At 26.4% G+C, this 13,097-nt stretch overlaps 1 protein-coding gene across 1 annotated transcript in view; it reads left to right on the plus strand.

Moving 5' to 3' along the window:
• The window catches only part of LOC307235250 (segment polarity protein dishevelled homolog DVL-3-like), a gene marked incomplete at both ends in the record, with an annotated part of 32,002 nt that overhangs the window by 757 nt on the left and 18,148 nt on the right, over positions 1 to 13,097 (plus strand). The window contains 5 exons of the mRNA XM_080007281.1: positions 8,597 to 8,666; positions 8,786 to 8,907; positions 9,901 to 10,007; positions 10,642 to 10,765; positions 11,543 to 11,636. Coding sequence (XP_079863407.1) covers positions 8,597 to 8,666; positions 8,786 to 8,907; positions 9,901 to 10,007; positions 10,642 to 10,765; positions 11,543 to 11,636 — 517 coding nt within the window. The remainder of the gene's footprint in view (positions 1 to 8,596; positions 8,667 to 8,785; positions 8,908 to 9,900; positions 10,008 to 10,641; positions 10,766 to 11,542; positions 11,637 to 13,097) is intronic.

A 13,097-nucleotide genomic window follows, 5' to 3' on the forward strand; every position in this document is an offset into this window, starting at 1 on the left:
ATGACATGTATTGAATAGAATAAATATAATACATATATTAAATAGAATAAATATAATACATGTATTAAATAGAATAAATATATGACATGTATGAAATAGAATAAATATATGACATGTATTAAATAGAATAAATATATGACATGTATTAAATAGAATAAATATAATACATGTATTAAATAGAATAAATATATGACATGTATTAAATAGAATAAATATAATACATGTATTAAATAGAATAAATATAATACATGTATTAAATAGAATAAATATAATACATGTATTAAATAGAATAAATATATGACATGTATTAAATAGAATAAATATAATACATGTATTAAATAGAATAAATATAATACATATATTAAATAGAATAAATATATGACATGTATTAAATAGAATAAATATAATACATGTATGAAATAGAATAAATATAATACATGTATTAAATAGAATAAATATAATACATGTATTAAATAGAATAAATATAATACATATATTAAATAGAATAAATATATGACATGTATTAAATAGAATAAATATAATACATATATTAAATAGAATAAATATATGACATGTATTAAATAGAATAAATATAATACATGTATTAAATAGAATAAATATAATACATGTATTAAATAGAATAAATATAATACATGTATTAAATAGAATAAATATATGACATGTATTAAATAGAATAAATATATGACATGTATTAAATAGAATAAATATAATACATGTATTAAATAGAATAAATATAATACATATATTAAATAGAATAAATATGACATGTATTAAATAGAATAAATATAATACATGTATTAAATATAATAAATATATGACATGTATTAAATATAATAAATATAATACATATATTAAATAGAATAAATATATGACATGTATTAAATAGAATAAATATAATACATATATTAAATAGAATAAATATAATACATATATTAAATAGAATAAATATATGACATATATTAAATAGAATAAATATATGACATGTATTAAATAGAATAAATATATGACATGTATTAAATAGAATAAATATATGACATGTATTAAATAGAATAAATATAATACATGTATTAAATAGAATAAATATAATACATATATTAAATAGAATAAATATATGACATGTATTAAATAGAATAAATATAATACATGTATTAAATATAATAAATATATGACATGTATTAAATATAATAAATATAATACATATATTAAATAGAATAAATATATGACATGTATTAAATAGAACAAATATAATACATATATTAAATAGAATAAATATAATACATATATTAAATAGAATAAATATATGACATATATTAAATAGAATAAATATATGACATGTATTAAATAGAATAAATATATGACATGTATTAAATAGAATAAATATATGACATGTATTAAATAGAATAAATATAATACATATATTAAATAGAATAAATATAATACATATATTAAATAGAATAAATATATGACATGTATTAAATAGAATAAATATATGACATGTATTAAATAGAATAAATATATGACATGTATTAAATAGAATAAATATATGACATGTATTAAATAGAATAAATATATGACATGTATTAAATAGAATAAATATAATACATGTATTAAATAGAATAAATATAATACATATATTAAATAGAATAAATATATGACATGTATTAAATAGAATAAATATAATACATATATTAAATAGAATAAATATATGACATGTATTAAATAGAATAAATATGACATATATTAAATAGAATAAATATATGACATGTATTAAATAGAATAAATATAATACATATATTAAATAGAATAAATATATGACATGTATTAAATAGAATAAATATAGTACATGTATTAAATAGAATAAATATAATACATATATTAAATAGAATAAATATATGACATGTATTAAATAGAATAAATATAATACATATATTAAATAGAATAAATATATGACATGTATTAAATAGAATAAATATATGACATATATTAAATAGAATAAATATATGACATGTATTAAATAGAATAAATATAGTACATGTATTAAATAGAATAAATATAATACATGTATTAAATAGAATAAATATAATACATAGGTTAAATAGAATAAATATAATACATATATTAAATAGAATAAATATATGACATGTATTAAATAGAATAAATATAGTACATGTATTAAATAGAATAAATATAATACATATATTAAATAGAATAAATATATGACATGTATTAAATAGAATAAATATAATACATATATTAAATAGAATAAATATATGACATGTATTAAATAGAATAAATATATGACATATATTAAATAGAATAAATATATGACATGTATTAAATAGAATAAATATAGTACATGTATTAAATAGAATAAATATAATACATGTATTAAATAGAATAAATATAATACATAGGTTAAATAGAATAAATATAATACATATATTAAATAGAATAAATATAATACATATATTAAATAGAATAAATATAATACATATATTAAATAGAATACATATAATACATATATTAAATAGAATAAATATATGACATGTATTAAATAGAATAAATATATGACATATATTAAATAGAATAAATATAGTACATGTATTAAATAGAATAAATATAATACATGTATTAAATAGAATAAATATAATACATATATTAAATAGAATAAATATAATACATATATTAAATAGAATAAATATATGACATATATTAAATAGAATAAATATATGACATGTATTAAATAGAATAAATATAATACATATATTAAATAGAATAAATATATGACATGTATTAAATAGAATAAATATATGACATGTATTAAATAGAATAAATATATGACATGTATTAAATAGAATAAATATAATACATATATTAAATAGAATAAATATATGACATATATTAAATAGAATAAATATATGACATGTATTAAATAGAATAAATATAATACATATATTAAATAGAATAAATATATGACATGTATTAAATAGAATAAATATAATACATATATTAAATAGAATAAATATATGACATGTATTAAATAGAATAAATATAGTACATGTATTAAATAGAATAAATATAATACATATATTAAATAGAATAAATATATGACATGTATTAAATAGAATAAATATAATACATATATTAAATAGAATAAATATATGACATGTATTAAATAGAATAAATATATGACATATATTAAATAGAATAAATATATGACATGTATTAAATAGAATAAATATAGTACATGTATTAAATAGAATAAATATAATACATGTATTAAATAGAATAAATATAATACATAGGTTAAATAGAATAAATATAATACATATATTAAATAGAATAAATATATGACATGTATTAAATAGAATAAATATAGTACATGTATTAAATAGAATAAATATAATACATATATTAAATAGAATAAATATATGACATGTATTAAATAGAATAAATATAATACATATATTAAATAGAATAAATATATGACATGTATTAAATAGAATAAATATATGACATATATTAAATAGAATAAATATATGACATGTATTAAATAGAATAAATATAGTACATGTATTAAATAGAATAAATATAATACATGTATTAAATAGAATAAATATAATACATAGGTTAAATAGAATAAATATAATACATATATTAAATAGAATAAATATAATACATATATTAAATAGAATAAATATAATACATATATTAAATAGAATACATATAATACATATATTAAATAGAATAAATATATGACATGTATTAAATAGAATAAATATATGACATATATTAAATAGAATAAATATAGTACATGTATTAAATAGAATAAATATAATACATGTATTAAATAGAATAAATATAATACATATATTAAATAGAATAAATATAATACATATATTAAATAGAATAAATATAATACATATATTAAATAGAATAAATATATGACATATATTAAATAGAATAAATATATGACATGTATTAAATAGAATAAATATAATACATATATTAAATAGAATAAATATATGACATGTATTAAATAGAATAAATATATGACATGTATTAAATAGAATAAATATATGACATGTATTAAATAGAATAAATATAATACATATATTAAATAGAATAAATATATGACATATATTAAATAGAATAAATATATGACATGTATTAAATAGAATAAATATAATACATATATTAAATAGAATAAATATATGACATGTATTAAATAGAATAAATATAATACATATATTAAATAGAATAAATATATGACATGTATTAAATAGAATAAATATAGTACATGTATTAAATAGAATAAATATAATACATGTATTAAATATAATAAATATAATACATATATTAAATAGAATAAATATATTACATATATTAAATAGAATAAATATAATGCATATATTAAATAGAATAAATATAATACATATATTAAATAGAATAAATATATGACATGTATTAAATAGAATAAATATATGACATATATTAAATAGAATAAATATATGACATGTATTAAATAGAATAAATATATGACATGTATTAAATAGAATAAATATATGACATGTATTAAATAGAATAAATATATGACATATATTAAATGGAATAAATATATGACATGTATTAAATAGAATAAATATAATACATATATTAAATAGAATAAATATATGACATGTATTAAATAGAATAAATATAGTACATGTATTAAATAGAATAAATATATGACATGTATTAAATAGAATAACTATATGACATATATTAAATAGAATAAATATAATACATATATTAAATAGAATAAATATAATACATGTATTAAATAGAATAAATAAAGTACATGTATTAAATAGAATAAATATAATACATGTATTAAATAGAATAAATATATGACATGTATTAAATAGAATAAATATAGTACATATATTAAATAGAATAAATATAATACATATATTAAATAGAATAAATATAATACATATATTAAATAGAATAAATATCATACATATATTAAATAGAATAAATATATGACATGTATTAAATAGAATAAATATATGACATATATTAAATAGAATAAATATAATACATATATTAAATATAATTAATATAATACATGTATTAAATAGAATAAATATATGACATGTATTAAATAGAATAAATATATGACAAATATTAAATAGAATAAATAGAATACATATATTAAATAGAATAAATATAATACATGTATTAAATAGAATAAATATAATACATATATTAAATAGAATAAATATAATACATATATTAAATAGAATAAATATATGACATATATTAAATAGAATAAATATATGACATGTATTAAATAGAATAAATATAGTACATGTATTAAATAGAATAAATATAATACATGTATTAAATAGAATAAATATAATACATGTATTAAATAGAATAAATATAATACATATATTAAATAGAATAAATATAATACATATATTAAATAGAGTAAATATAATACATATATTAAATAGAATAAATATAGTACATATATTAAATAGAATAAATATAGTACATATATTAAATAGAATAAATATAATACATATATTAAATAGAATAAATATAGTACATATATTAAATAGAATAAATATATGACATATATTAAATAGAATAAATATATGACATATATTAAATAGAATAAATATATGACATATATTAAATAGAATAAATATATGACATGTATTAAATAGAATAAATGTATTACATGTATTAAATAGAATAAATATATGACATGTATTAAATAGAATAAATATATGACATATATTAAATAGAATAAATATATGACATGTATTAAATAGAATAAATATATGACATATATTAAATAGAATAAATATAATACATATATTAAATAGAATAAATATAATACATATATTAAATAGAATAAATATATGACATGTATTAAATAGAATAAATATAATACATATATTAAATAGAATAAATATAATACATATATTAAATAGAATAAATATAATACATGTATTAAATAGAATAAATATATGACATATATTAAATAGAATAAATATAATACATATATTAAATATAATTAATATATGACATGTATTAAATAGAATAAATATATGACATATATTAAATAGAATAAATATATGACATGTATTAAATAGAATAAATATAATACATGTATTAAATAGAATAAATATAATACATATATTAAATAGAATAAATATATGACATGTATTAAATAGAATACATATAATACATATATTAAATATAATTGATATAATACATGTATTAAATAGAATAAATATATGACATATATTAAATAGAATAAATATAATACATATATTAAATAGAATAAATATAGTACATATATTAAATAGAATAAATATATGACATATATTAAATAGAATAAATATATGACATTTATTAAATAGAATAAATATAATACATATATTAAATAGAATAAATATATGACATGTATTAAATATGATAAATATAATACATGTATTAAATATAATAAATATAATACATATATTAAATAGAATAAATATAATACATATATTAAATATAATAAATATATGACATATATTAAATAGAATAAATATAATACATATATTAAATATAATTAATATAATACATGTATTAAATATAATAAATATATGACATATATTAAATATAATAAATATATGACATATATTAAATATAATTAATATATGACATATATTAAATATAATTAATATAGTACATATATTAAATATAATAAATATAGTACATATATTAAATATAATAAATATATGACATATATTAAATATAATAAATATAGTACATATATTAAATATAATAAATATAATACATATATTAAATAGAATATATATAGTACATATATTAAATAGAATAAATATAATACATATATTAAATAGAATAAATATAGTACATATATTAAATTGAATAAATATATGACATATATTAAATAGAATCAATATATGACATGTATTAAATAGAATCAATATAATACATATATTAAATAGAATAAATATATGACATGTATTAAATAGAATAAATATATGACATGTATTAAATAGAATAAATATAGTACATGTATTAAATAGAATAAATATATGACATATATTAAATAGAATCAATATATGACATGTATTAAATAGAATAAATATATGACATATATTAAATAGAATCAATATATGACATATATTAAATAGAATCAATATATGACATATATTAAATAGAATAAATATAATACATATATTAAATAGAATAAATATAATACATATATTAAATAGAATAAATATATGACATGTATTAAATAGAATAAATATAATACATGTATTAAATAGAATAAATGTAATACATGTATTAAATAGAATAAATGTAATACATATATTAAATTGAATAAATATAATACATATATTAAATAGAATAAATATATGACATATATAAAATAGAATAAATATAATACATATATTAAATAGAATAAATATATGACATATATTAAATAGAATAAATATATGACATATATGACATATATTAAATGTAATACGTATATTACATATATTAAATATAATAAATATAATACATATATTAAATATATAACATTTATTACATATATGACATATATTACATATATTACATATATTAAATATAATACATATATTACATATATTAAATATATTAAATATATTAAATACATTAAATACATTAAATAAATTACATATATTAAATATATTACATCTATTAAATACATTAAATATATTAAATATGTTAAATGTATTAATTTTATGAAATATATTAAATACATTCGATATATGAAATACATTAAATATATGAATACAATCTATTTTTAATGGGGATGGTATCTCAGGAGGTAGAGCTGGTGGTCTAGTCATCTAAAGGTTGCTGGTTGGATCCCAGGCTCCTCCTGCTAACATGCTGTAGTGTCCTTGAGCAAGACACTTAACCCCTCATTGCTCCTGATGGCTGCGTCCGTCGCTGTTTGAATAATTGTAAGTGGCTTTGGATAAAAGCGTCTGATCAATGCAATGTAATGTAATAAATTTCTTCCTAAAATCACCAGACCATGGCATGATAATCCCTGTGGATTATATGGATATTATATTTAAATATAGTATCTTATTTATATTTGTGATATTTCACAATGTCTGCTCATAAATTCAAACTCCAGTGTTGGAGAATCATCACTGGACCATGTGGAGTATACAGCACCAGAGCTGAAGCACAGCTGAAATGTCTCTTCTATTTATGTCTTTCTTATATTGTGATAAATTAGTATAGATCAGTGCTTCTCAACGTGGGGTTTGGGACCCTCCAGGGGGTCCCCAGCAACAGAACCATAAAGAGTTAAACTTCACACTATTTCATTTCCAAGAGGTTAGAGAATGTGCAGAACTGAATGTTTGGATCCTAGTTTCACTGGTTTCTCTCAAACTAGAGCGACACCGAATCACATCTAATCAATAAGAATATTGATCTCAGATTGGGTCCAGAGACTATGATCAAATGGATTTGACTGTTCCTACAGTTGTGTGTGTGTGTGTGTGTGTGTGTGTGTGTGTAGGGTGGTCAAAGAGGAGATCTCTGATGACAACGCAAAACTGCCGTGTTTTAATGGACGAGTGATTTCCTGGGTAAGACACACACACAGAAACACACACAGAGAAATACACACACACACACACACACACACTTAATTTTCAATTTCAATTGAAGTCAATGGTGAAAGTGTTAACACCCACCCACCCCCCAGTTGGTGTCGGGGGACAGCTGTCAGTCAGATGCTCAGGCTGAAGCTCCTCCCACTCCTGTGTTGGCTCCGCCTCCTGTGGAGAGAACCGGAGGTCTCGGAGAGTCCAGACCTCCATCCTTCCAGTGAGTTCCACCTCTCTGACGTAGATCCACACAACTCCACTGGAGTGTGTGTGTTAAATATAGCTCCGTTGCTGTGTGCTTTGATGTTGATTTCCTCTGAGCGCGAGAAGGAAGGTAAAGTTAGTAAACGAGTGTTGCTGTGCTGCAGGACGGGTGGAGGTGTCCTGCAGGACGGGTGGAGGTGTCCTTCACTTCAGCGTCATTCAGCGACTGTTACTTCTGCAGTGACAATCACTTGGACCAAATGTTTTATTTTTTTTGAATGCAGTGTAAATTTCTCTTCTTCATTCTCATTGGTTGACCTGCTTTCAAGTCACACAATGCTGTTAAAATAGATCTGAATAAATTGTTTTAGTAGAAAATAAGCTCTGCTCGTCAAACCAAACATGACTCTGCTGCCCCCTGCTGGTGTAGTGAATACTGCCTCTCTATCTGCCTCCGTCTCTCTGTCTCTGTCTCTGTCTCTCTCTCTCTGTCTCTCTCTATGTCTCTCTCTGTCTCTCTGTGTCTCTCTCTGTCTCTCTGTGTGTCTCTCTCTCTCTCTCTCTCTGTCTCTGTCTCTCTCTGTCTCTCTGTGTCTCTCTGTGTCTCTCTGTGTCTCTCTCTGTCTCTCTGTGTCTCTCTCTCTCTCTCTCTCTGTCTCTGTCTCTCTGTCTCTGTCTCTCTCTGTCTCTGTCTCTCTCTGTGTCTCTCTCTGTCTCTGTCTCTCTCTCTCTCTCTCTCTCTCTCTCTGTGTCTCTCTCTGTCTCTCTCTGTCTCTGTCTCTGTCTCTCTCTGTCTCTGTCTCTCTCTGTGTCTCTCTCTGTCTCTGTCTCTCTCTCTCGCTGTCTCTCTGTCTCTCTCTGTCTCTGTCTCTGTCTCTCTCTGTCTCTGTCTCTCTCTGTGTCTCTCTCTGTCTCTGTCTCTCTCTCTCTCTCTCTCTCTCTGTCTCTCTGTGTCTCTCTCTGTCTCTCTCTCTCTGTCTCTGTCTCTCTGTGTCTCTCTCTCTCTCAGTGCCCATCTGGTCAGCAGTCAGGAAAACGTTGTCGATTGGGATGCTCAGGCCGTTCCTCTCCGGAGGGAGAGAGAGAATGAGATTGCGAGGTCTGGACGGAGCGACGGTAAGAGAGAACGACAGACAGAAGAGGAGAGAGAGACAGACAGTTAATTATGTAATTTCCTCCTAACCTTGGTACCTGGTTAGAAATGTTCTCTATGTTGTAAGACCCTCAACTCAGTTCATGGTGAATTGAAAGGGATGGACGGTCACAGGAGATGAGATCAGGGCAGGTCAGGGACATGTGACCAGGCACAGCATCCCACTGGTTGCTATGGTAACCTGGTGCCATTGGGGGCTGTAGCTCAGGAGGTAGAGCAGGTCGTCAAGTAACCGGAAGGTTGCCTTCTGATAGCGTGCTGTAGTGTCCGTGAGCAAGACACTGATGGCTGCGTCCATAGCTGTATAAATAATTTTAAGTCGCTTTGGACCAAAGCGTCTGCTAAACGATGATGTAATTAATGTAATATGATGTCATTTTGTTGTTTGCATCGCAGTGTCACTGTTCCTTATTAACAGGACTAGCAGAACCACTTGTTTCATTTTGAGTTCAATGTGATTTAAATTTGGAGAATTATTTTTGTGTTTAATTAATCAATTTATTTTGAAGGTGTCTAACTGTGTGTGTGTGTGTGTGCGTGCGTGCGTGCGTGCGTGCTCAAAGTGCCGTAATAAAGTTTTTCTCGACTCCCCTGCAGGACAGAATGGCCACGCCCCTAAAGGGGGGGCGGGGCCAGCAGACTCTGACAGCTCGTCAACGCTGCTGAGCAGCCAATTAGAGACGACCAGCTTCTGTGATTCAGAGGAGGATTCTGGAGAGAGGTACACACGCACAGCTGTATTTCACACAAAAACACATACAGTATACATTCTGTTATATACAGTGTATGTGTGTAAATTATATATGTATGTAATCTATATATGCAGTTTATTTATATACTGTTGATGCCTTTAAAAGAAATATTTTGTAAAGTGATGTTAATGTGTCTGATGTAGATTTTGATATGACCCTGAACTTTACAACCCGAGTAGTAGCAGTATTAATATTAGTAGTAGTAGTAGACACACACACACACACACACACACACACACAGCGTGCTTGGTAAGATCTTCCGCTCTATAAATCCTAAACAGCGTCCCCCCCATTGGCTCCTGTAGGTCATGTGACCTCTGGTAGCCAATGGCAGCGGAGCTTGTATTGTCTTTCAGATAAAAGCTCTCCACCTCATAAGAGAGCTGAGACAGCAGCTGTTCAGACGGACAGGGAGAGACGGATGGGGGGAGACAGATAGACAGGGAGACAGACAGAGAAGGATAAAGACAGAGAGACAGACAGAAGGAGGGAGTTAGACCGACAGACAGACAGGAAAACAGACAGACAGGAACAGAGAGAGACAGAGACTGACTGGAGGGAGACAGACAGGGAAGGAGACAGAAAAGGAGACTGAGACCCAGACAGACAGACAGACAGTTAGTAAGATAGGTAGTCAGTCAGATTGATGTACAGACAGGCGTGGAGATAGACAGATACCTCTATATGTCTCCAGAGGTTTCCAGGTGTTCGTCCGTCACCGACTTCCTGTTGTGATGTCACTGCAGGTTTAGCCAATCAGAGCGGAGCGGCTCGTTAAGGCTCGTTAAACGCCAGCGCTGCAGGAGAAGAAGAACGCAAGGAAACACACGAATGGAGAGGGTACAGCACACACACACACACAGAACATCATTATGAGTCTTGGTGGTAGTTGATGGTTGTTGTTTGTGGTGGTGGTGGTTGGTAGTTATGGCTGGTGGTGGTGGCGGTGGTTGGTAGTTATGGCTGGTGGCGGCGGTGGTTGGTAGTTATGGCTGGTGGTGGTGGTGATGGCGGTGGTTGGTAGTTATGACTGGTGGTGGCGGTGGTTGGTAGTTATGGCTGGTGGTGGTGGTGGTGATGGCGGTGGTTGGTAGTTATGGCTGGTGGTGGCGGTGGTTGGTAGTTATGGCTGGTGGGGGTGGCGGTGGTTGGTAGTTATGGCTGGTGGTGGCGGTGGTTGGTAGTTATGGCTGGTGGTGGTGGTGGTGATGGCGGTGGTTGGTAGTTATGGCTGGTGGTGGCGGTGGTTGGTAGTTATGGCTGGTGGTGATGGCGGTGGTTGGTAGTTATGGCTGGTGGTGATGGCGGTGGTTGGTAGTTATGGCTGGTGGTGGTGGTGATGGCGGTGGTTGGTAGTTATGGCTGGTGGTGGTGGTGGTGGTGGCGGTGGTTGGTAGTTATGGCTGGTGGTGGCGGTGGTTGGTAGTTATGGCTGGTGGTGATGGTGGTGATGGCGGTGGTTGGTAGTTATGGCTGGTGGTGGTGGTGGTGATGGCGGTGGTTGGTAGTTATGGCTGGTGGTGGTGGTGGCGGTGGTTGGTAGTTATGGCTGGTGGCGGTGGTTGGTAGTTATGGCTGGTGGTGGTGGTGGTGGTGGTGATGGCGGTGGTTGGTAGTTATGACTGGTGGCGGTGGTTGGTAGTTATGACTGGTGGTGGTGGCGGTGGTTGGTAGTTATGACTGGTGGTGGTGGCGGTGGTTGGTAGTTATGACTGGTGGTGGTGGTGGTGGTTGGTAGTTATGGCTGGCGGTGGTTGGGAGTTATGACTGGTGGTGGTGGTGATGGCGGTGGTTGGTAGTTATGGCTGGTGGTGGTGGCGGTGGTTGGTAGTTATGGCTGGTGGCGGTGGTTGGTAGTTATGACTGGTGGTGGCAGTGGTTGGTAGTTATGACTGGTGGTGGTGGCGGTGGTTGGTAGTTATGACTGGTGGTGGTGGCGGTGGTTGGTAGTTATGGCTGGTGGTGGCGGTGGTTGGTAGTTATGGCTGGTGGTGGTGGCGGTTGTTGGTAGTTATGACTGGTGGTGGTGGTGGTGGTTGGTAGTTATGGCTGGTGGTGGCGGTGGTTGGTGGTTATGGCTGGTAGTGGTGGTGGTGGCGGTGGTTGGTAGTTATGGCTGGTGGTGGTGGTGGTTGGTAGTTATGGCTGGTAGTGGTGGTGGTGGCGGTGGTTGGTGGTTATGGCTGGTAGTGGTGGTGGTGGCGGCGGTGGTTGGTAGTTATGACTGGTGGTGGTAGCGGTGGTTGGTAGTTATGGCTGGTGGTGGTGGTTGGTAGTTATGGCTGGTAGTGGTGGTGGTGG

Source organism: Zeus faber, assembly GCF_960531495.2.
Source record: "Zeus faber genome assembly, chromosome: 9".
Classification (NCBI taxonomy): domain Eukaryota; kingdom Metazoa; phylum Chordata; class Actinopteri; order Zeiformes; family Zeidae; genus Zeus; species Zeus faber.